Genomic DNA, 26,727 nt, shown 5'->3' with positions numbered 1-26,727 from the left:
GGCTGCTTGTGTTGTTCCTAATAGGTTCCTCTCCTGCTTTTATTGACCATATGGCTCCATGAGCTGTGTATTTTCTGTGCAATTCTTTGGCCCCAGACAGTTTTCTCCCCTTGTCCTGTTTACTTGCGTTCTTTGGCAGTTTGACTAAATTCCCACTGCCCCCCCCTCCACCCCCACCACCCTCACCCCCAACAACACATGTTTAATAATAATAAATGGGAGTTCATGGCAGATCTTGTATACAGTTGTGTCTATCAAATCAAATCAAATCAAAGTTTATTTTCCTCATAATTGGAAGTTATTTGGAAGAGCCACTGAGCCAACTGGAAAAAAAGATCTGTATGATTCAAAATAAATATGAGAAAGAAGAAGTTGAAGAGCAACAGCGATAGCAGCACAACAACTGAGAGCAGCGGCAGCCGCTGCAAACAAACACATGAATAATGCAGGGCTACAGATGAGCGCACGGCTGCACCTGAGTCTGAGTCTGTGCTCAGAGCGGCCCATTCAGCGCTCCGCTCACATCACCTCTCTCGGACACATCGGCCCTCTCCGGCCCGACTCACAAAGACAGCCGCTGTACTCGCACGAACAACCAGGCCATTCAGTGCCTACCACCCCTGCCCAAATACCCCCGCACTCCAGGCCTACCCCCCTGCTATGCGCTCCTGCTCTCCTCTCCTCTCCTCTCCTCTCCTCTCCTCTCCTCTCCTCTCCTCTTCTCTCCTAGCATCCTCGGCTGCAGGCCGAGACTCCCCAGAGATAGGTGACCATGATCTCCTATCAGGTTTCTACTCTCACAGGCAAATCCACATTCTCAACTAGCATTAGTTGGACTTTTTTCTCTGTGGAGTACATTATTATATGTGTCTCTTGGAGAAAATTGTGTTTTTGGTGTGGTTGTAGATACAGGAGATAAGTTTGCATGTATGTGCGCTTCAATGATGGGAGCAAATGTTTCTATCAAATAGGAATAAGAATTGATTAAAGTGTATGGCGTTACTACTATCTAATTAATGTCTTTATTGTGGCATGCAGGAATTGTATATGATATTCAGTTTCCACAGTCTTGTGAATCAGTGATATTTCATCTCACTAATTCGATCATGGAATAATGACAATGATAGACTTAGACAAATTCCTGTCTTTCCTTGTTGCTTACGTTATTTACATGGCTGAAAATATCACACAAGCTGCTCTTGTCAGTTGACAGATGTTGATGGAGGACTCTCAGGCGGAGAATGTGGTTAGTCTGTGAGTTTGCAGTGATTTCCCGAGAGAAGCAATTTGAGGATGAGAAACCAAAGTCAAATAAACAATTAGAGCATTGTTAGCAACAACCCTCCATTGTCATTCACAAACACTGACATGTCTGAGGGCTTGCGTGTTGGGAAATGACATGTGTCCTCTCAAACAAAACAACCCTCCACAGAATGGCTACTGTACTGTATATCTCATGCAAGGATGCTCAGGAAGATGGTACTTCCTTTTGGATGACAGCGTTGTTGCTGCTAACTGCTCATTGACATCTTTATAGTAGACCTCAACATCAACATGGCCCAGTAGTCTACCTACAACTGATCATTATAGTGCAATACGGTATGTTGCTTCAGGCCACAGACCTGCCACCAAGTATGTGAAGCAGGGCCTCAGTGCCCTCTCTTCTCCATAATGGTCTTGCCCAGGAAATTCTGGTGTGACTGCAAAAGCACACTCGCTCTACGTGCCCGCCGTCACTCAACACATTGTAGGCATTATGTTTTACAGGCTATATTTTTCCCATTTGAGGGGTAATTCTCTCTCTGTTTGAAGTGAACTAAATGAGAGATGCCAGTCTGCCGAAAGGAGCCAAATCCCTCTCAGAGAGACCACCCATGTATGTCCCAGAGCACCTAACGTTTGGCTGGAAACAGCCTCTATAACTCTAACCAGGAATGGCAGGCGACTCCATTAGTTTTAGTACTTTGTTTCCTGTGCTTATTAGATTTGTTGTTGTTGACCATGTCATTGTTGTTGTTGTTGTTGTTGTTGTCATTGTTGATGTTGTAGCCACAGTGTGATATTGTGGTTATGTGACTGAGAGCCTAGCACAGGTTTCTAGTCTCATTCTCTCAATGTTCTCTGACTCTGACAGATAGGTCCACAGTAGGCCTACATGGGTCTAATGTAATGTAACTTCAAAGTGAGTGATGCCACGGTAATAATGTGAAACGGTCATAAATAGATCCTGCTGAAATCACATCAGCAAATCTCTCCAGACCCCCAGTTGAGACTTAAGTTTGAAAGCAGTGCTCTAATACAGTAGTACAGTACAGTAGACGGTCCAGTTATTTCCAGTCAGACGACAGAGCCTTCCAGGTGGTCGTTACAACTCACATGCGTAACTTCATTAACTCGTTATACAAATAAGCTGCTCAGGCAGACATGTTGGATGAAGGAGAAGCTTGTGTCCGATGAGAGGAGATGCACCCTCACTGTCAGTCAATGGTTGCCAGAGGTGAACTACAGTATGTTGGTTAGTTCATCAGGTAGACATGTGTTCACTTCTGTGGCCATTGTGTCATGGATATCATTGCATATTGCATGACCTCTGTGGGCCACTATGTGTTGTTTTTGAGTTGTTAAGAGTTGATAAAGAGTTTGTCTGGGGAATGGGATGTAGTAGCTGAGACTGTTTTCTGTATTTTTGTACTGCTCCCTCAACATCCCGATTGAACGATGAACTTGTATTGATTTCCTTTCTCGCCTCATTGAGCTCTTGTGCTCTGACTGTGTCTACTACGTGCACAAGAAGCGATTGTACTCTTCTCACCACTTTTTCGCTCTCCTCCTCCTCCACACTGTGTGCAACCCAACAAGAGCATAATAGCTGTTTACTTGCGGACGGACACGCTTCTGTCAGGGAGGGGAGGCCATTTATCCTGTGGCTTCGTCAGTCGGTCGCTCGCAGCACAACGCTCCCCACAAGGAATGCCAAGTAGCCCAAACACGAGTGCTCTGTGCGCTTGACGTAATCTGACTGCTGCTCTGCGCCCAGATGCCAGCACAAGCGTGCCCATTCTTCTGCGGTACGCTGTTTGTGTGCACTGTGCCCCCCACTCAGAACTCGCTTGTTGTCTGTGGGTTGCATACGTGTGTTTTCTCAAGCAGTCTTTATTTATTCGCTCTTGTACCCTGTGTTGTGTGTGTAAGCAGTCTTTATTTATTCGCTCTTGTACCCTGTGTATGTGTGTGTGTGTGTGTGTGTCTGAGAGATCTGAAGGAGTGTTTTGGGGTAAGAGAGCAGAAGAGGAAGAGGGGTATTTGCAGTGCCTGCCCTAGAGGGGGGGAGTGGGTTGGGATGCTCCTCCAGTTGGGGCGATGGGGGGAATTCCTTGATGTTTTCCCCCTTAAATCTGTTTCAGATGTGGCCGTGGTCTCCTAAGCCTCTAATGCTGCAGATTATCATGCACTTCGCCACCGGTCGTCGTGCCAACTGCTCCTACAGCTTACACCCAGATGAGAGTCTGGGAGGTGATGTGTACAACAGTGGTCAGATCGGGGGGGCTTGGGTTTCACCCAGCAGGAGGACACTATGGGTGTGGTCGGTTCCTTCAGGGAACGCGAGCCTACTGGACGACTCTCTGCAGCCTGCTAAAGTCCGCACACAGAACTCTGGTTTTACAGATCGTTGCTTAAAGATGAGCTAACAACATTCTTGCCGATGAGTGCATTGGATGTTGACTCCAAAACACCAAAAATGTCATCTCGGGAGTGTTAAGAGCAGTGGCTCGTGACACCCTTCAGTTTCATAGCTCCTCTCTGCTCCAGGCTCATCAGCATTTTCTGAGTGACACCTATCCTCTGAATATTATTACGGTGTCATTTCAGGACGTGCGGTTACGTGCTGGAAATGCAGACACAGTGTAAGACGGAGCTGGAAAAAGAGCTTTTAGCGATGCTGAGGTAAGATGTTCCACAGGCCCAGATGATTTGATGTCTTCTGGCACGGACATCCCTCCGAGACGGTGCCCAAGCGGCCCAGCTCACTGCATGTCATGGTTAGAAAATGTACATAGCGTAGTCGAGAATGACCACATTTGAGTACACTTCAGCCCTGATGCAGTAGGCTGAAACTCAATGCCTGTTCATGAGCGAGAACCTCATAGCAGAGGAAGTAGTACCTGACTACTGTCAATTAAAGGAAGCGAAGAAGCCAAATCAGCTATCTAAAACTGACGTTGTGACGTCTTCATTCCTTTGTGTTTACAACTTTGAATTCGTAGCTCTGGTGTGTAGAGTTGTACTGTATGTAGGGTATGTAGGGTACGGCGAGTTAGTGAGCAGTGCTTCAGCCCCGCCGGTTTGTCAATAGTGGCACAGTGGGAGTGGGGCATGATTGGCAGCCTGGGGCAGCGGTCAGCTCAATGGTGCTGAAGGACGCGGCGTCCCAGAGCGGAGGACTATAAAGGCCCGGGCTGGACTCTGGGACGGCCTCTGTGTGAGGGAGTGGAGAGTCTGTCCCAGAAGCACAGGTTGAGGCTGCTTCATCTCTGAAAGGGTCACGTACTGTAGGTGAGCTCCGTCGTGCAGTCTTGTTGACTTTTGTTATCTTGCTTACTGAACCAGGGTGATGTGTGTTTGTTAAGGTGCAAGAGGACATGGCTGAGGCCTAATTCTCCTTTATGTCTGATTTAGATGTATTTTGTTTTCCTTTAACGTTAGCAGTGACCTGCGTTTAACTGTTCAGAGCAGTCTAGTTTGCATCAGCTGTTCAAAGCAGTCTAATTTGCATCATGTATCTATTCAACTGCTACTGTACAGTACGTTCAAAGTTATTTTAGTTTGATGAATGATAGATGAGGATAGCTGAACCAAGGATTACGCTGGTGTTTCAGTACAAGCTAGTTTTTCACTGAACCATTTCAGCTCTCACTGTATTGTGGCATGAGCAGTTTGATCTCATCAGATGGCATAATGACATACGTCTTTACTTTTATTTGCATTTCCGTCCTGATTGCTCAAAAGTAGCCACTGTAGCATTGATTAGCGTTGGGTAAATGGGTCATTGTGGAGCTTGTTGGTGAGGGGGAGTGACAATTGATCTGTACGCACACGCACAAGGCTAGAAAAGAGGTCACATGTGCCTAATCTGGGATTCTGTTAATATCCTGCTGCCCTGGAGTTCCAGATCTCTGTGCAATTAAAGCTGGGAAGATGTCAGGGCGGCTGCATCATAATTGCCGGTTTTGAAAACAGCGCATGTACTTTGGTCAGCTTTCTGATTTTAAGTGTGGCACAACAAGACAATGTATGTCGAGTATCCCAGAATATAAAATGTTTGTTCTGTTTATTATGTAAACCTTGTAGTTTGTCCTCTGAATTATACCATAGGCTGAAGCAGTAACGTCAGCATCCAAAGAAATGGCTTAGTGGTGCCTTTGAAGTGACCATTTAAATCAGCTACCTTTCTGTGTGTGTGTGTGTGTGTGTGTGTGTGTGTGTGTGTGTGTGTGTGTGTGTGTGTGTGTGTGTGTGTGTGTGTGTGTGTGTGTGTGTGTGTGTGTGTGTGTGTGTGTGTGTGTGTGTGTGTGTGTGTGTGTGTGTGTGTGTGTTTTTGTGTTAGTATGAAGTATGAATCAAACTGACACATTGTAACACATATCGTAATAACCGAGTCAGATGAAGAGACAGGAGACATTAGGCCACCCTGGAGAGCTCATCCTCCGATTGACTTTTAGCCATTCTGTGACATTCTGTGCACTATTCTAGCATTCCACTGAGCCTCTCGTTCATTGATCTCCGTTCAGACTTCTGCATTTCTCTCATGGAGTTTGGGAGATTTGATTAATCATTTCATGGTTTTCTTTTCTTCTCCCGATCCCATATTCACCCTCCTCTCCTTTCATCTCTCCCATACACACACACACACACACACACACACACACACACACACACACACACACACACACACACACACACACACACACACTTAAAATGCAATCCTACTCTGACCCTTGGCTCCCAACGCTCACTTCTTCTGCCCCCCTCATCCCAAAACCTTCCTGCTTTGCCCTGGTCATCGGCCTCTGCCACACCCTCTCCTTCTGACCACCACTCCCTCTACCGCAAATTAAACCCCCTACCCTCTCTCTGGTTGGAGATGGCAGAGTGCACTGTAGCCCCAGTAGCAATGGAGGATAGCGATCACGAGGCCGACTCGCAGTCTGACGAGCAGGATTCCGCCCCGACGTCCCCCGAGCCAAAGGAGCATGAGGCCGAACAGGTACAAGTGACCCCTGACCCCCTGAGTGACCCCTCACCCCCTCATGAGACAGAGCGTTGGTGTCGGTCACTGTGCTGCAGCTGAATGGCTGACCTCCCTGCTTCAGCCCCCAGGGCTCACGGGCTGAATGCCATCCCACACTATGAGCCACCATGTGATCCAATACCTATTCAATATGCAAGCGTTCATACTGTATGTACCGTGGACTGTATAAAAATATACAGCCATTGGTAAGGACACAACTAAAACATTTACAAGGCACGTGTATCAATAATTGGGGTTTTATAATAAGGTATATTTCAAATCTATTTAGTTCCCAAATGGATATATTGATGTATTAGTAAGTCTAAAGCATACCAACCAAGTTGAGGGAGAATATGTACTTGACCAACGTGAGCCGTTAACCGCTAGCAGCTATGCGCCATACTTGGGTGCCATTGTAGGAGGACTGTTGGTGAGGGAGACCCAGAAGGCTGGCTGGGAAGGTGACCTAAAACAGTGAAGCTGACCTAAAACAATGACGCTGACCTAAAACAGTAAAGGTGACCTGCTCCAATTCATCCGAGAACAAACTGGAATCTGGGACAAGAGTTCCCACAATGAAAAGAAACCCAAACAACACTGGAGTGAGTTGAGGAGGAGGCCTCAGGACCACAACTTTTCACCAGCGGACACACACACACACACATCTCCTCTGAAGTTGACCTGCACCGTGGTCCTTTCCCACACGAGTGTATAATTCACCACAGAAGCCTCTGAGCGTCTGGACCAGCCGTAACTTGAGGACCCTGCCTGGCAGCGGGCCAAAGTGCCCTAGAGAGTGTCTTCTTGCAGACAAAGGACACTTGGTTCCTCTCACTGTTGGCCCAACCAATTGGAATTGGTAATGTAGAAGGGGAACTCATTGTCATGCAATACAAGATACACTCATGACCAAAACACAGCAGACCCATAGCCAGGGAAGAGATGGATCTATGCATTTCAAGCTACAGCAATACTTCAACTCGGTATGTCAACATTATCTTTGATACCTGTGGTTTTTGAGACGTTTTGGTTAAGTTAATATCCCGAAAGCCATATCTCTTGGACTTGGACTATCTGTTTTTGGAGTTATTCTCCCACTGTTTGGACTGCCCTCGGAGTGGTCTTGACCATTACTGACCTGCGCAGAGGATATTAGATTTCCTCTCCATATTCATCCTCAAGTATGCATGAATAGTGATGTCTTGGGCCTACACAAACAACAGATTTCATCAAGATACCGCAGTATGATGGTATGCAAAGAAAATAACAAATGTTGCAATATAATATAGATACAAAACGTTCTTCTTCCCGTTGTGAGCCACGTGGAAGTGTTGCGATGATCAGCCTCCTTCACCACAGCATTGCCAAATCAGAATCTGCTGTCCAGGCAGATTTTTCTATCTGGCAGCCCGTACACCACAGCAGGCCTCGGGGGAAAATCGCTCGTCCTTTTCCTTAAGGTCCAGATGAAGTGTCTGGATCGGATGCGGCTTGACCCCGGGTGCTGTATTTCATCCATCGCATCTGCTGCGTTGATTTCCGGGTGGAATCCGAAATCGGTTGAAGCATTCCCAATCGAGTGTCCCCCTTTTTTTTGCAGGTTTTCTGGCTTCGGCTGTGGTCTGCTGTCTTCTGGCATTAATTGTAGTCTTCTTCCTCGTGTTGTTTGGGAACTAACAGCCTGTTTTTAACTGTTTCGACTCAGAGCCACTGAATGTCTCTTCCTTCTCTGTATTCTCTGTTGTCCTCGTGTAACACACTCCTGTACTTACACCACTAATATATTTGGTAACACTTTATTTCAAGGTTTGCTTATGAACTGTGTATGAAAGCCTAGAGTCTATCTTGGGATAACGTGCAGTTAGTTATTTTGTTAGTTGCTAGTTTACTTAACTAGCATTTGGTGATATGCTTTAAGTGTTAGTTGAAGGTAAATACACACATGCATGCAAACCTCAGGCAAGGTGTTTCCAAATGTGATCTGGTCAGTTGTTTTCACCACCTCCTCACAAGTGTCAGGTTTGTCTAACCACCAGCAAAACTCTCTTCTTCTCTTTCTGTTCCTGGCGACCCACTTCTCCCTGTCGTCTCCGCCACTCCTTTCTCTCCCTCACCTCCAACAATAACCCCGCTCTCTCCCTCTCTGCCACCGCGTCGGCTCCTCCTCACCACCTCCCTATCGTCACCACCTCCTTATCGGCACCTCCTCCCCTGTTTCCTGACCCTCCTCGTCCCGTCCCTGTCCCCGTCCCGCTCCGTCCCGATCCGCTCCTGGTCCCCACTCAGAGCTCCAGCCACTCCAAGGAGGACTCAGAGGACTCTGAGCTGGAGAACATCTTGGGTCAGCACCAGCACGAGCACCAGCACCACGACCATCCTGACCAGCACGAGCAGCACGAGCAACATGACCCCCAGCACCATCACGACCAGCAGCAGCAGCAGCACGGCTCTAAAGAGGCCAACCCGTTCTGGTTTTCTGGCCACAGCCACCCCTCGGCCGGGGACAGTGAGAGCGAGGGCCTTGACAGCCCCCAAACTCCGGGGACGCCCACGTACTTGCGGCCATCCGCCGCGGGCGGCCGGGGCCCTTTTGACGGCCTCCCGGACCAAAGGTCCCCGCGGGGCACCGTGGACTTTAGCCTGCCGTCACCCATCAGCCCCTCGCGGCCCAAGAGCCCGTGGGGACGCTACGACCCCTATGATTCCACAGAGGTAATGCTTAAGGGCCAGGGTCAGGCCGGTGGCAACTCTCTTGTCTGGGGCTGCATGGTCACATCCAGCTGTGCCCTGGAGCTCCATGTTACTGCTGATGTGTGAAGATGAAAAGATTGTTAGTTATAGAGGTGGACTACAGATGTTGTAATAGCAGATAATATGAGTCTGTCCTGACACATACTGGTTTCTTACCTGTGGATTTGGTCCTTCTGCCTGTGGTCACACAGCCCTTGTGGGATGTGAAAATATAATTATATGATGTTAATAGAATTGTATCTTTAGATCTGCTATTGTTCAGTGCGGAACGTAGTTTTTCGGCTATTTTTTCTTTCTTTTGATTCGTTTGAATATGGAATCACTGTTATTACTTGTATCACACTTAGTTTTAGCACTCATTGGCTTATTCTGACCTATAATACAGACTCCATTTAAAAACAAGCATGTGCTTCTCCTTAGTCAAGGACATTCATTTGAATGTTTTAAATTTGCAACTTCCTTTTATGGCCTGTCGTTTTTATTGTTTGATGCCATGTCTGAGAAGGTGTGGAGTCTTTTTGCGGTCTCTGCTTTGCTTCTAAATCAGGATAATGAAACAGGCACGCCTTCTTTCTTATTGCACTGTAAAATATTTTATTTACTCGAGGCCTGCTACTGTTTCAGTGAGAAACACTCTTTAAGGTCTCCATCCATGCCCATGTCGTCTGAAGCCTGTGGATAAAATGTACTATAACAATGAGCTGGGCGGCCTTTGAACACGAGCCAGGTGCCCTTATGTTGACCTCGCCACTTGATATTTTTGAATCCCTGAAATATCTTGAGACATGATGCCTCCCACGGTGTTCTTGTTTTTGGTTATGTATTTTTCATGATCCCTGTTCCCATTTTGACTGCAATTCACGTGCATTCTCCTAAGAAACTCACTCTCCCACTCTCTCTCTCTCTCTCTCTCTCTCTCTCTCTCTCTCTCTCCATCTCTTTTTCTCCTACAATGGCTGTGTTCAACAGGATCAGGATAAGGAGTATGTGGGCTTCGCCACCCTGCCCAACCAGGTGCATCGCAAATCTGTGAAGAAGGGCTTTGACTTCACTCTCATGGTGGCAGGTGAGTGTATAGACTGCATCAAAGAAATGGATTAACATGAATACAATCAGAAGTCTGTCTGGTTGTACTTGCACTCAAGGGGATTACTTTTCACTGAAAAAAACCCACAGTGATCAGAGACTGTTTGCTTTTGTCGTTGTTGTTGGTGGTGGTTTTCTTTTCTTTTTATTTGTTGACTTTGTGTCTCACTAACTAGTGCCTGTACTTTCTGTCAGGTGAGTCTGGCCTTGGGAAGTCTACCCTTGTCAACAGTCTCTTCCTGACAGACCTGTATAAAGATAGGAAGCTACTCAACGCTGAAGGTGAGACCTCAGGGTTGACATCAAAAATGCTGTTCCACAGCTTGGACATGTTGGAACATTAGTTCAGTTGGATTTATACAGTATTTATATGTCATATTCAGTCTTCTTCACTGTAGTCTAGTACTTAGACTGAAGGAGTTTTTTAAGCTTTCTGTCTAATCCTACATGTATGTCATGATTGAGCTCATTATGTTATGATATTGGTATGAGACAGATATACTGTATATTGATATGTGCTGTATGTATGAACATGTATGAGAGTTGTATCTCTGTATGGTTGCCACAGAGAGGATAACCCAGACTGTGGAGATCACCAAACACACAGTGGATATTGAGGAGAAAGGCGTCAAGCTGAAACTCACCATTGTTGACACGCCAGGCTTCGGAGATGCCGTCAATAACACTGAATGGTATGTAGAGGGATTGACTGGGCCCAAACCTGTACATTGTTTAGTTTAGTTTATTGGTTTTGTTTGACAGGGACCATGCGTAGAATACTACTATACCAGGATTAGCTAAATAGCTAATTTGCACTTGTAGTCCCTGGGTTACTTGTTACTTGTGTTACTTGAGCATTCAGAGGGAGCAAACTGATAACTGATAACTTTGCTTCTGAAATTGAATAGCTGTGAATGATTGTCAGTTAGGTTGGAGTCTTATGTGTAGGTGCCTTAAGCACATTATGTAGTGTGTGACCCAGGTTGGACTGGGTCACAGGAGATGCACTGCTGTTGCCTCAGTGCTGGTTTGTCTCTGTGTGTGCCCCCCTCAGCTGGAAGTCCGTGGCCGACTACATAGACCAGCAGTTTGAGCAGTACTTCCGGGACGAGAGCGGCCTGAACCGCAAGAACATCCAGGACAACCGCGTGCACTGCTGCCTCTACTTCATCTCCCCCTTCGGCCACGGGTGAGAACAAAGAGAGCAGAGAACCCCACCTCACCAGCACCCACGCCCACCCACACCCCTAACACTATCCCATGAGTGAAAGCAGAGAATCCTACCTCACCCACATCCACATCCACATCCATCCCCACCCCTTCCCATCCCAGGGGTGTGAGCAGAGCCCATCCCGACCCCATCCCACAGACGAGGGCAGAGCAAACCCCATCAATAACCCCCACGCCCACCAATCCTCTCCACCCTGCGGCTCAAGCAATGCAGAGCCAATTGATTAGAGTGGCCTGTTTACATTACTCCTCTCAGTCTATTTCCACACGGGTCAAAGCTCTCCGTGTCTCTCCCCTTAGGCTTTTAAAAGGTGGTTTACTGCTCATCATCTCCATGCTTCCCATTGCGTTAGATGCACATTGTTCTGCTGACTGTGTGGTTTTGAGCTGCTGCACAGTCTCACTCGGTTGCACGGTGATAGGAGCAATTCATAATACTAAATGCAGCACATTTAATGTTGCTTGTAGAAGAGCGCCCTCTTCTGGTAAAAATATGGTAATGCATATAATAGATTAGTGAAGGCAAAACCCTACAAGTCATGCTGTGCACTATGATTAGGTGATTTATTGCAAATTAAATGTATTATATAAAATATTTTCTATTACAATGTAAGTGCTCATTACAACAATCTCATAACATTATACGGTCCTTTTCTAACACAACTAAAAGGACGATTAATTCTTCCAAGGGAAAATTGGATATAATCCCAGGGCATATTCCTTCAGTGCAGTAATATTCTGTGGTTTCTTTGTCCAGTCTTAGGCCTTTGGATGTGGAGTTCATGAAGGCCCTCCATGAGAAGGTCAACATTGTCCCTGTGCTGGCCAAAGCAGACACTCTCACCCCCAGCGAGGTCAAGAAAAAGAAAATCAAGGTTAGTCCAAGACCATGAAAAAATACACGTTTTGTTCTGACAATAATACATGACATTATTTGTGCTGTACAGTACATGTTTCTCCTTTTTGTATTACTTTCTGTCTTGTATCTATGTAAGTATCTTACATAGATATTCGTTAATGGCAGTTCTCTTCATCTTTCTCCCCTGTAGATTCGAGAGGAGATAGAGCAGTACGGCATTAAAATCTATCAATTTCCAGACTGTGACTCTGATGAGGACGAAGATTTCAAACAGCAGGACCAGGAGCTAAAGGTTGGTCCTTTCTAAGCACCTACAGTACATGCACAAGTTTCAGCTTTTTAGCTCACAGCTTGAATCATCTCATGCTCTGTCACGTTCCCCATGGAGCCATATTCTTCCAAATGAAAACAAATCTTTACTGTGAGCTGTATGTGTGCGGTCGGATCAGGACAGATGGTGGACTGTGGTCACTGGCGACCCTGTCAACACTGACTTGCCTGCAGACAGCAGTGTCCTAATATGCCCTGAGAGAGGGGGCGAGGGAGAGAGAGAGAGAGAGCAGAGAGAGAGATAGAGTGAGTGAGAGAGAGAGAGCAGAGAGAGAGAGAGTGCATAGAGTTCTCATTAAGAGGGTTTGGAGGAATGGGGAGTAGAACTAAGTCTGTGTGTGTGTTTCTGCGTTTATGTGTCTGTTAATGTGTATGTGTGTATGCATGTGTATTGTGTGTGAGAGAGAGAGAGTGAGTCAGTCTTTGTTAGCCTGAGCGAGAACAGGGTATGAGTGAAACAGAAATGTCCATGTCCATTAGAAGAAGCATGAAACAGTGAGAGAATATGAACCAGAGGGAGAAGAAGTGAACAAAGGAGGGAGAGAGGAGGGGAAGGGGGGTCGATACGATAGCGATGGAGCAGAGCGGCCACGGAGAGAGAGAGCGGGGAAGGACACTGCGTCTGCCGTCTGCAGTGCAGGGGCTCTGAGTCTGACTGGATGGCCTCGCCCACTAAGAGCACCTCTCGTCCGTCTCCTCCTCTCTCCAGGACAGCATTCCCTTTGCCGTGATCGGCAGCAACACAGTGGTGGAGGCCAAAGGCAGGCGGGTGAGAGGACGCCTCTACCCCTGGGGCATCGTAGAAGGTACCGGAAGCACCTCCACAATGCATCCTACACCAAATATATGGCCAAGAAAGGCCTTTTCTATAAATATGTAGACGTGTTTTTCTTTACATATACAATGTAATATTCATAACTCATAATTAATCATAGCTAATATACTGTCTAACAAAGATAATATGATATATATTATTAGTAGTAGTAATAGTAGTAAAATTATAGAGATGCTATGCTATTTCTACTGTGAATACCTACTGTATAACTGCAATAAGGCCTAAAGATCTGAGATAAGAAATAAAGAAATATGAGTTGACATATAAATATTTGACAAGTATATAAAATCTAGATTTAATACTGAGGTGAGATGGAGAATTTTGCCGGGTCTAACATTCAAGCGTTCTATGTGGCTGTGTGCGCCGACAGTGGAGAACTCTGCGCACTGTGACTTTGTGAAGCTGCGGAACATGCTGGTGCGCACGCACATGCAGGACCTGAAGGACGTGACCCGGGAGACCCACTACGAGAACTACCGCGCCCACTGCATCCAGAGCATGACCCGCATGGTGGTCAAGGAGCGCAACCGCAAGTATGCCAGGGGCACCGAGGGCACACCGTGACTGGGGCACCTGTTTAGAAGGCACACCTTAGTATACGGTCAAGCATAGCACAGCCATACTGTACTCTTATATACTATATGCACACTGACATACACATACTGTATGTTCTTATACACTCTATGCATACTCACATACACATACATTGCGTGACACGATCCAGGAAAACCCTTCAAACGGTGTACTCAAAAATCCTTGATGTTTGCTCTGTTTCAACCCTCTCTGGTGAAATTTCACCAACGTAAGATTCCTGATACCATCCTAGCAACATTCTGGACACTGTCCCCTAGCAAAATCCTGGACACTGTCCCCTAGCAAAATCCTGGATACCATCCTCCTAAAATCTCGGATGTTGCTAGGATGGTATCAGAATGATAAGTTGGTCAAATTGCATCATGTGAAAGGTTTTCTCAGATCACATCACGTAAGTTCTCTATGCATATACACATACACATACAGTATGTTCTTATATATTCTATGCATACACACATGCACCTATATGTGCTGTACTTGTGTGCATGAATGAAGTCTTTGAAGGGAGTGTTATTGTCTTCTTTGATTTGCAACATTGATAAGGCACATTGATAAGGCGAGATGCGTCTGCAGGTTTTGTACCGCCATGTTGTGTTTGTTCAGAAGTGACCGTTTGCTTTGTTTTGCTTGACCAGTAAGCTCACCAGGGAGAGCGGCACCGACTTCCCCATACCCATGGTGCCTGGCGTGGCGGACAGCGAGACGGAAAAGCTGATCCGCGAGAAAGACGAAGAGGTACGGCATAGAGCCGAACACGGACACGAGCACGATCACGGGCATGGGCACGAGCATGATCACGGGCACGAGCACGATCACGGGCATGGGCACGAGCATGATCACGGGCACGAGCACGATCACGGGCAGCATCAGGACCCACATGTAGAACAGGAGGCCCACTCTGAGCACCCAGAGGGCTCCTGATAGTCACAGCTCTTCCAGAATATTCCACGGCCCTGTAAACACAGAGGTGCCTCTAGAGGCTAGCACACCAAAGAAAGGCATAGGTGCCCCACATCTTGGAAGTGTTTGATTCAGGAGGTGGGAAACACACACACACAAAAAAAAGCGCCCTCCCTCACTAACTATGCCTTCCCCCATGGGAAGCTCCAGCCCCACATAGAAGTAGACGGCCATTTAATGAATTGAAGTAGAGTAGAGTCCCTGTTATTGCTCTCCCTGGGGAGCTGTCCTCACAAGACTGCAACGTCTGAAGCCTGCACCGCTCAGCAGTCTAGCACTTTAGCCCTGTGTGAGTCTGCCACCTGCATATGGTGCTGGGACAGAGACGAGTGAGACTCAAAAGCTCGAATAAGAGTCTCCAATGTGCTCAGCTGCTTCCTGATATTTTAGGCTTCTCTGTGTAACATCCAAGTCCAGTGTTAAGCCAGTATCCTAATACACAAGAGCTTGCTGTTGCTAGTGTGCAAAAAACCAAAGGAGAATCCGTATTATCTGTGCTGCTCAATATATTTTTTAATTTTGTGCAAATCCACTTGCCAGTTAGCGGTATTCAAGGAGATACACAGGTGCAGTATTCATAAACATGCTATTTTGCAACGTCGTTGTGGCTGTAACTTTATTTATTTTCAGTCCCTATTAGGCTGAGTTTCCCAGTAAATATGTTTATACAGTGGACTTTGCTTAATGTTGCCTCCTGATCATATTTAAAGAGTGTTTGAATATGGCTAAAAACAATCCTCTTAGGATAGTATTTCATTAATAGAACAGATTCTGTGAATTGGGTGCAAAGTGTATTTTGTTTGTGTAAAACATTTCTATTCAATATTAGTTCCTTATATATTTATACCGTTGGTTTGTTTTTGAGTTGAAACCATTGTTTTCATCTTTCATTAAATTATTTCAAAATGGTTATGTTGTCGCCATAATTATAAACCATTCAGTGTATTCACAAGCACCTCCCTATCCAATGAAGCCTTGTCATTTGAAAGTACAACCCAAACCAAGAATCGTCCTGATTTCACTACAGCAAATTGACATAATTCATTCAGGCATTGATTTTATCGTTAATCTATTTCTAGTCCAGGTTTGTCAATTTCCCATCATGATCCCGATATCTTTACTCCGTTATTATCAATACCTCTGCTCACGTGTCCGAAACAGATGCAGTACAGGCTCTCGTCAGAAGGGTTCATAGAGCCTCTGTTGTAGCTATCATAGTCATACTAAATATATGTAATAACATAAACATGTTTTAAAGTAGTGAATGGTAATGGTAACAGCCTGATGAGCATAAATAAATATCAGGTCCTTTGGCCTGGGTGATGATTTAGAAATGATTGGCAGGAGAGTGATAAGAGTGATAAGCTTCTGCATACTCTCTACTGGGCTGCACCCTGATGGTCACGTGATCAGAGGAGCACGTCTATTATTGATTTTTTTTTCCCCCTGCAATGACCACAGTGGCTTCACCACAGGCCTGGTTGGCTACTCATTTGTGCATCACAGGGAGGTCTATGGACAGCAGTACCCAATCAGGGTTCACGTTTTAAGTCATGTGATCAATTTTGACCACTAATGTAAGTTCACCGGTTTGACAGACAACTCTATGTTTTTTCTTGTCTCTCCTATCACAGTTACGACGAATGCAGGAGATGCTGCAGAAGATTCAGGAACAAATGCACTCACAAAAAGAAGCTTATTAACCATGGCATTCCCCGAACCCCCCCTCCGCGCACATCGCTCCCAGCCAAGCAGCAGTCTAAAAAGTATCCCACCACCCCAGAGACATTGAGCATCCTCCTCCTCCTCCTCCTCCTCTCATGCATCCTCCTCCGCAATGTCTCACTAACATAACCCACCTGGATGAGCCTGAAGACTGAAGAACAGTACGTACATAGACATCATTGTTGTTCCTGTTGAGTCTCTGTCTCACACTCGACTTGTCCAGCATCGACTTCTACACTCCATTTGTGATTTGTGGAGACATATCTGATTGTCAGACTCAACGCATGAAGTGGTCTTAATCAGTCCAAACCCCGCTCATGGTAACAGACCTGTGGATGCTGTCCTGTACATGAAAATGTAGACAAGACATGGTTGAAGCCATGATGACCACTGTAGGTATAGACAAGGAGAAAATTAAAGATACAGATTATATTTGGTAGGTTCTGTAGATTAAGATAGACAATTTGTGAGGCATCCTGCATAACAGAAGTGTACGACATTTACAATAGGCCTACTGACTATGATCAGCAGTGTGTGTGTGTGTGTGTGTGTGTGTGTGCACTCAGTCTGTGAGGTTATGAGTGAGAGAAATTGCTAAAGGTTGGCCCTCCTATCACCCAATTCACTAGCTTGCCATTTTGGTGTATATGCACAATGTAATTCCCAAGAGTATTTTGTAATAGCTTGTTCTATAGAATGAAAACAGCATAATTATTTAATTATTTTCTACAATGTGATTTGTTTGTAAACTTTTCTTTTTTAAAAATAATAATGCCATTGGATCTTCTGTGTGTGCTCACTTTTGTTTATATTGCATCATAAAATAAGAGGAGAAATGCTTTTTTTTTTTTGCTAAATAGTTTTATTTTCTTATCAACACAAATGAAGTACTGTAGAACAATAGTAGGCTATTTTTCATGGTAACTCGTATAACTCGTATTCATAAAAGTTTTATGTCTTTACTAAGATGTCAAATGCCTTGATTTTTTTGTTTGGCCCCACGATTGTTACATGCACCAAGGGGCAGGCTATTTTAAGCTCATTTTGAATGCAGGCTGTTGAAGCTCGTGGTTAGATGTCATGGGTAAACTTTGTTCTATGGTCATTTATAAGCAATGATATCGAGTCATAATGTGCTCACGTTTGTTTTTGTAAATACTTTCATAATAACTGCCCTCGGGTCTACTGAAGAAAGGGCCATTGTGCTATATGATTTAACGCTAGCCATAGGCTACAGTCTTTTTTCTCAGTTGTCACTTTCTCTCAGAAAAGGTGTTTGTTTTATTTTATAATTTTTTATGACCATTAACATATGGAGGAATTGAAAATCCAACTGAAAAACAAATCACAAATGGTTTGATGATATTCATATACATGTACATGTACATATACAGGTCTTCAGTTCCCCTGAAAATGGCCAGTTGACAGGACCATATTTCATACTCTCAGGCCCAGTAGTGAGGTGGTCATTGAAACCTCGATCCAGTACATTTTAGTCCAACATTTTGGAGATGAATAGGCATTGTGTTATTTTTACTGAGGGTTAATGATGTGACCATAGTAGTAATCTGAATGATTTGGGATCGTCCTCTTTCCTGATCGATCACATTTTATTTGTATGATCAACTTTGTTTCTCTCACAAAAGTATAGCTGTTCTATGATTTCCCCTGCATGACAACTGGCTATGTTGTCAATATGTGCTGTGTTTAAGATGTTTTGTAAAAACAAAATACATTTTTGAGTCTATATTTAGTATCAGCATCATATTTACTATTGCTGCATTTTTCCATAAACTTGATCCCTGACCACTGAAGTTATCTCTGACAGAGTAGCAGAAAATAAAACACTTATGTTCAGAATGTATCACTTGAAGATTCACATCAAGGTCATGTCTGACCTTCAACCTGTTATATCACTCTAGGTTTCAACATTGTTTCCTGTTGCAGTCTGAGCATGCTTTCCATTTCTTTTTTTTTATTAAGAGGGAACAATTTTGATAAACCTTTATGTGTCTTTGCGTAAACAACAAGGCTTCCAAATGGTGTATGCAGTTAGAAACATCAGGGCCAGTGACAGTACACTTTCACTAGAGTGTGTTCTTCCAGGTCATATAGTGCTTCCCACATTTACAAATCATATTCTTTGACAACCTTTATTTTATATTTTTCTCCCTCAGTGAAAGCATGGATCACCCTTTTTTCTTATTCACTTCATGGAATAGAATATTGGTCATAAGTGTATGTATTTTGAGAACATTATGAAAAGGCAATGTATGCAAAACCTTGACCAAAAGTCTAATAAATTATTACATGTTTGAAATGGGATTTTGCATAATCACTTTTATTCTTCTTAGCGTTACATAGCGATACGACTTTATGCAGATAGTCATTCGCACTTGCATGTAAAATGAGTATCTGCCATCTTCACCATGTTGTAATACATGTTGGTGAAGCATATACAGTAACTTGAATTTATAAGCACTATTGTGTGATAGACACTGACAGGGATGTGTGGTGAATCGTTATTGGTGGTGAGTTGTTGGTAATCTGTTTTCAATATTTTGGTATTTTGCAACACATAATGCTTCATGTTGCACATAATGGCCCCTTCTCAACCTCTCTCCTCATTCCTCTATGCTCGGTCCTCCAGGCTCGTTCCCACTGATCTATAACTAACACTGGATAGACTATCCCATTGTTGGCGCCCCATCATTCTTTATCTAGATCAGTGGGAACGAGGACCGAGGAAGGAAGGGAGGATAGATTAAAAAAAAAGACGAATGAGAGAGACACAATGCCTAATGTCTCTAATGATAATTACACAAATGCGTTTGACTCTGCACCACACGGGGGCAGTATATTACCTTTGGGGCCAAATCCATCATGAAACTATTCCATGATAATTGCATCCATTTAGGTAATACATCTTGCTGTAGATAATGCTTAACCAGATACACACAAACAACACATTTAGTTACAATCTAGCAACTGTTATCTGATGAAGCATGTTTGAATTGCCACTCTGCATCAATATGTGGTTGCATCAACATCTAGTTGGTTTGCCAGCGTGTAGGCGTTTGTTTGGGCATCATTTGTAGTTTGAGCTCGTGCTAATGCTTGTACTGCTTGTACAAATAGCAGCGTCCTCTTCCTAGTGGTGTCATCGATGTAAATGTTCAACTACTTCTGCAAAACGGACCTGCTCTTTTCCCTATTGACCTACTCACCTCTGCCATTACTTTATTGTTCATTATAAAGCCCTCTAAGCACTTTAATCATAATATGAAATGGTTGTGTGCTTGAACATTGAAATGTTGTATATACAATGCACCTAAGTCAATTGTGTCTTGCACACACCATGCACAGACATTCGTACATTTCTGTAATGTTCCTTGCAGAGCCAATAGCGACTAGACCATTTTGACTGCTACAGCTACATAATTTCAATTACAAATGTCTGCCATTGCTTGCAGGTCCCACCATGAAGCCACAAGGGACAAGAGGACACCTGGACGTCCATCGACGAAATCTTTTTAAAAAGCCACTACCAATTACGCCCTTCCTCCGAGAGGCCAAATGTGGGCCTGCTGTGGGCCGCTGATGCTGTTGCGCAATCTCTGAGGGTAGCTGGTGAGAGGCCAGCCATCAACAAGCCCAGCAGGAACTCAAGAATGTCAAGAAACAAACCCCCGAATGGGGTCCAGTTTTTGTGTGCAGCACACTAGCACACTAGGCAGAGACTTTCTATCTGGAGACGCACGCACTGAGAGTGCGGATTAGGCGAATAGCAAGGCATTTGTGAGGGTAAGAGGAGTACACTGACGAATTGCCCCCTGTTCAGCATTTGAAGTCATATGGCAATGTCCTTGATTGTTTACTCACTACTTAGCCTACCAAATGTTTGAAAGAGGTTTTCAGAACTGCTTTTTTTTTTTTTTGCTGAGAACGCTGGGGAGGGGAGTTCTCTTGTGAAATGACATATTTGATCCATCAAAATTCATCACATTCGCCTTTGGTACATGAAAATTTTGGGTTTTCCACAAAAGAACACCAATTTGCCAGATCATACTGTCTTTTTGGTGCTACAAGTCGATGGGGGTGTATAGCTCTACTGTGGCATTTTAATGTAGTTGGCCTTGTATGTTTATTCACTCCCATATTTCTTCCATTTTCTTTGACATGATTCATTTTTCCTAAGGGTTGAAATGCACACAAAACCCAGGATATGGGGTTTGTCGAGTTAATAATTTATCCAGCTCCATCTCTGTCTAACTCTTCCACAAGTCTAAATCAGAGTTGCAGTATGCAGCGAAAAGACCCAGTTTCAGCTAACTGAGGTATAAACTCTGACCTGGATGTTGGCAACAACAGACAATATGACTCACTTGAGTGATTAGGTGGCAGTGGCATGATCACTGTTTGCTTCTGGCTCTTGACACTCTAGCTCGTGATGCAGCATCTGATCTATTTATGCTCAGTAAAAGAACAATGTGGTAGGCTACCGTGCAAAACAAATGTGACAGGTAGGTAGCTATCATCCATTTCCACATCTAAACATTTTAAGCCACATAAACATAAATATTCCACTAACTCAATTTCATTTAAAGATGCACCATATCAGTTCAGGTGCTGTGCATCTTGCACTCCAGTGAGTCTAGCCTACATCAAGGCCTACAACAATGGAGCGTAGAATACTCATTCCTCCTTAATAATGTGAATTAAATTAATGTGAACTCCATCCAATGATATGGCTGGAGCTGAGATCCACACAGAGACCCACTGTTAAGATATCACTCAGTCTTTCAATCATTAAGCAACTATTTGACTTCATTCAGAGAAATGCATCGACTCTGCAATGCAAAGACTAGGATTCACTGAAAACAACTCATCACAGCAACTATTGAAAGAGTTGTCAGTTAGTTATTGATGAGGCCAGATGTTTCTCCTGCCAGACTTTGGGGTGTGAGGGCCCTGGAATAGCTGCCAGGATAGATCAGAAGGATGTGGCTGTTCTTCTTTCAACCTCAAAAGCGGAGGTGCGACATTAGCACGATTTACGTGAACATGACGTAGTGAGGAAGCAAATGAACAAAAGGTCTGAAACAAAAGGCCCCTTCTACTAACACAGAGTCTTTTCCTGGAAAGAATGAACAACATTAAGGTCAACTGAGTGTGAGAAGAATTACAAACAGCATCTCCAGTGGACTCTGCTCTCAGTAGGCTATGCACCATATTGTAATGTCACTCTCTACTCTTGCAATGGCTTCCAATAACTTTTAAAGGAACACACCAATGTTTTGTTAAATTCACTTATTTGCCAGTTACCCTTGCTTATGCATATTTGCCAATAAGAGGACACATACCCTTTTATTCTTTTATGTGTGTGAAATAACCCAGTCAGCCAACTTTAGCCTAGCTTAGCATAAATTACTGGAAGTAGAATAGGCCTACACCAATTAGCCTACTGTAGCTCCCTTTTAGCTACAGGCTAGCTGTAAGCTAACTGGTGTGGCCTACTTCCAGTGAATTATGCTAAACCTCAAAAAGTTAGCCCTTTTCGGGGTCATCCCTATGTTCCCCCGGTCCTATGTTCCCCGTTTTTCCCCAAAAGGATCCTATGTTCCCCGGTTGCAATACATTCCGGGAACATAGAACCCTTTTTTGGAAAAGCGGGGAACATAAAACCATTTCTAAAATTCAAGAATAAAAGGGTCCTATGTTCCCCGGTCCCATACAAAGTGGGGAACATAGGACCCGGGGAACATAGGACCTGGGGAACGGGAACATAGGACCTGGGGAACTCCAGGTCCTATGTTCCCCGGGTCCCTGTACGCTCCCCATTTTTCTTGATGTTACAAATAATGCATTGTGTCGCCTCTGGTCAACAGAGCCTAATATCACTGGCCCCTGTGAAAATCTCCAGTATAGTCTGAATCAAAGGTCATTTAAATATCTGTAGGCCTACTGCCATGAATGTTCTGCAGCCCACGTCCGGACCCTGAATCACTGCTTTGCCGTCGCTAATCAATGCACAGGCCACACATACAACAGATAATACCATGTGTCACCATCAGTCATCAGTGATGCGATGTTGCACAGCACAGCTGAAATCCTGTCAGAGTAAGGTTTGTCATACAGATTGATAGATTAGTGTGAGAGCACAGAGTTCACATACAGCTTTCTGGAGAGAGACAGGCAGGCAGAGGCCCATAAACTCTGCTCTGTGTATCTCTATCTGAGGCTGCCTGTTGATAAGCCATGCTTGTGCTTTCTCTTAGGCCTTCCATCAACCTTGCTGTACCTCACCCGCTGTCTCTAGGCAACTATCACTAAGGTGATTTTGGTCCTCTGTGGAGGTAATTCAAGTTCAGCCAAATCTCTTGAAAAAGGGACATGGAAGGAAGGGTGTTTTAGGTACCTTGATCAGATTGTTTACACCTTCCATAGCTGAGGCCATCCTTTTACTTACATTTGTCTGTCTTTTTATTCATACACTGACTACGGTGTACCTTTAATTAGAACACATGTATCATCATATAACTAATTTTAAGATGTGGAACTCTACTAGAACGTCAAAATCCTCTGAGAATGCACAGACATGTGTTTTGCACCTTGAAATTATCTGTAGATCTGTGAATACAATGTAGAGGTCAGCATACGCCATGAACAACAACAAGTTTTATAAAACCATGATGTATTGGCCTGCTATTGATAAAAATGTAACTGCTGTCATAATTTTAATCCTGATAAGGACCTGTGATAGCTTACGTTGTAGAGTGTGATGGTGGCTGTTCAAAGGTCAGACATTTTGTCAAAAGGAATGGTAGTGCATGTCACGGAGCCCTGTAAGGACCTACATACAAACACTATCAGGGGAGGTTAATCAAGGCTAATGTTGGGAACTCTGATCTTCATTTTACATAATCTGTGTTCCCAGCCAATGTCAAAATGTCAATAATGATAACTATTCAAATAGTAATAAAGGAATATAGTTTAATTGCTCAATTAAACGCAACAGGGCCAGGACATTTGTGTGTTGTGGGCACAAAGATTACTCTCTATGCAGATGGTTAACTTGGTCAAAAGTCTTGTTCAAGAAGAAATTAGCAACTAAAAAGGTAAAGCCTGGACATTTGACTTCAAAGTGCAGACGTGCTGCCTGTGGTACCCATGCAGAGATGAGGCAGGGAGGTGTGTGAACAGGGTTAATGGCACCTCAACGACACACCACTTTACAGGGGAAGGAGAATGAAGTGGTCCAACAAAAGGACGAGTGACTGGAGTGAGGGGGGGGGGGGGTGTAATCTTTTAATAGCAAGGGGGTTAACAACAGCACCGTGGGTGGACAATCAAGTTAAATGACAATAGATTGAGGTAAATTTACCAGCTCGAAGCAGTGGAAGAGAAAGCTGCAAGATTTATGTGATTCTGCAGGACATTTTTAGCTTGATATTGCATGCCAATACTGTTGTCTATACTGTATGTGTTACAATCACCTCCATCAGATCTCCTTATCATCCACCAACCCTAAAAAAGCCCGTTCCCATACTCTATTTCTTCTATTTTTCAAGCTTTAAATCATACTCTCACTGCTATCTGGAACTAAAACTCTCATGTGAATCTACATGCAGGGCTGTATGTTAACTTTTTTTACTCATAGCATTTCTGCTACAGTGGTCGATAGTTTTGTAGCACAGTCCACAAAATCTACGTAGTTGCAAATCCCATCTGTGGGTTACATTCTAGAAAATACTTTAAATAAAGTGTCACCAGTGCTAAGCTGGCAAATCATCCTTAGCACAGATTGTTTTTTTGTAGCTCCACTGTGCTAACTGTACAGCTCCGACATGTAGGCCTATACTGTCTGAAAATGTCAAGTTTCTTATTTGATGGGTTTCTTATCTGAGTGATGTACAACTCTGTTGATGTGCAACTCTGTTGTACATCACTGTGGATAAACACAGCAGCCAAATGAATGGATGCAAACATAAATCCACTCATGGAAATTGGTCAGTTATTACAGCTGTGTACCGAAATGTACAGTTATGTCAGTAACATAATAGTAGTTTGGCTGACCTCAAAAGATACCCTCCGGCGTTCAAACAGCTAAACTGAGTGAGGGGTTATGGGAGGTTTATTAACAGACTCAATTAAATGTCTGTTCATCTCGAGCAGAAGGGAAAGGGAATGTGACATAGACTAAGAGAATGCTTAAAGGATTAGGGCAGCCCCCGCTGTGGTGACTGTTACACAAGAGCTTTGTTGAGGGAAAAGTCACAAGAAGAAGCAAAGAGGTAAAAAGGTAAGACTCAAAACCGTATATTACTCATATGTCAGTCTCCCAAGATTTTCACTCATATACATTGTTGTGTTTGAACTGAAAATTGCCCAAGAAGCAAACTGGGAAGCAAGCCAATGCTTCCCAGCATTGCCTACATCTGTATATAACCCCCCACGCACACACACACATCAAGTCACACACACACACACACACACATACACACACACACACACACACACACACACACACACACACACACACACACACACACACACACACACACACCTCCTCCTGTTCCCAGCTGGTCCTGCTCTTCTCCCCTAAAGCATTTTCTGAAATTAATCAGTGCAGTAAAAACAAAGACCACATATTCTCTCTTATTTCAGATTGTGTAAGTTCATCAGTATTGTAGATTGCATGAAGTCAGCTGACGAAGCATTGTGCCCTTGCCTATCACTGAATAACTAAACCAAATGCATGAGATAGAGGTGCAGGGGGGGCCACTTCCTGACTCAACTGATACAGACGTGTGACACATCTTCATGTTGCATACGTTTCAGCCATAAAAGGCTATCTGACAAACTGTGTTGTAAACATTTGCAACCATTCATAAAGCAGCCTATTTGTCATATACATCCTACAAATGAAATGTTCCAGTGTTAAATATCTTAAGATATGGATAATGACTGTTGATATAATGTTGGTAAACGTTTGGTGTCCCTTTACTGTCATAAAGAAAGTCAAAGTGTGAAATAGTATACTATGAAATCTCCTCAGCCATGCAAGGAGTCACCCAAACATCTGTGTCTTTGATCAACATCTGTATGTATACTGTATACACCTTTTGGCACCATCAAATCTATTCTAACCTACTGTGTATAAGCTACTGTACAGTATACATGTAGTTTTTGGGAGTAGCGGAACTTCCCAGAGCACTTATGTAATAATTCAAGGAAAGAGCACTAGTGTATAGATCCATTCTATATCCCTTGATGGTAGTGATGACACTAAACAAAGTTCATTAATAGTGGACAGCTCGATACTGACCCTTTGCCCAGTTATCTCAGTGCACGCAGGCAAATCAGATTGGCATCGGTTTTAATGGCTTGCTATAGTAACGGGCTGTTCTGTAGAGATTACAACATTCCAACTTTATTGCTGCAAGCCTGGACCCAGTGCCCTCTCTGTATGGTCTTATCAGGGACAGATGAGGAGGAGACACAATCACTCACAGAGCAGAGAGCCATCAGTGATCGAGTCAACTGCCTGATTCATTACCATGTCAATTGCATAGCAATTCACTGAAATTAATTGCAATTGATTGCATGAAATAAATCTAGGGTCATGCTGCAACATGACCTGCAGTAGGCTACACGCACCAGTTATTTTAGCAACACAGCAAAGCCGTGAAACAACCCGTCTAATATTTTATATTGATCTGATCATCTTTAATCTTAAAAGCTTGCTTGAATCATATAATGATGCAGATTGTCCAGAGGTATTACAAAGAGGTTAAATCTCTACCCAGATCTGGAGACTCTCCTCCCTGCTGTAAGACGTCTTTAATGCTAATGTTGGCCCAGCTAACACAAGTGGGGGAGGAGGGAGGGGGGGGTGCTCTGTGCCAGCGTCTCATATTGTATGGGCCCTGGGGCCGGTCTCTGTCTGATTGAGTGGACCCTTTTGTCTCTCTTTCCTTTCATGTCCCCCTCTGCTGAGCATTTAGCTCGGGCTTGTCTCCGCTCGATGGGACATTGATGGGTCCCCCCAATGACCCCCCACCCCTT

General features: G+C 44.1%; 1 protein-coding gene across 5 annotated transcripts in view; it reads left to right on the top strand.

The window, feature by feature from the left end:
- septin4b (septin 4b) overlaps positions 1-18,979 on the top strand; it is a 52,858-nt gene extending 33,879 nt beyond the window's left edge. For 3 of the 5 annotated variants that reach the window (XM_062552481.1, XM_062552483.1, XM_062552482.1), the window contains 10 exons: positions 10,010-10,106; positions 10,322-10,408; positions 10,695-10,818; positions 11,181-11,315; positions 12,114-12,231; positions 12,406-12,507; positions 13,255-13,351; positions 13,751-13,913; positions 14,610-14,709; positions 16,569-18,979. In XM_062552481.1, the coding sequence (XP_062408465.1) occupies positions 10,010-10,106; positions 10,322-10,408; positions 10,695-10,818; positions 11,181-11,315; positions 12,114-12,231; positions 12,406-12,507; positions 13,255-13,351; positions 13,751-13,913; positions 14,610-14,709; positions 16,569-16,637 (1,092 nt within the window). In that variant the 3' untranslated portion in view covers positions 16,638-18,979. Of the gene's footprint in view, positions 1-6,149; positions 6,266-8,575; positions 9,002-10,009; positions 10,107-10,321; positions 10,409-10,694; positions 10,819-11,180; positions 11,316-12,113; positions 12,232-12,405; positions 12,508-13,254; positions 13,352-13,750; positions 13,914-14,609; positions 14,710-16,568 lie in introns of all 5 variants that reach the window. The other 2 variants (XM_062552479.1, XM_062552480.1) reach the window with 2 other exon arrangements.
- The last annotated feature ends 7,748 nt before the right edge of the window (positions 18,980-26,727 follow it).

This window comes from Sardina pilchardus, chromosome 13 (genome assembly GCF_963854185.1).
Source record: "Sardina pilchardus chromosome 13, fSarPil1.1, whole genome shotgun sequence".
Lineage (NCBI taxonomy): Eukaryota > Metazoa > Chordata > Actinopteri > Clupeiformes > Clupeidae > Sardina > Sardina pilchardus.
Note: the sequence above shows the minus strand (reverse complement) of the source record. Positions and strands in the feature narration are given on the sequence as shown.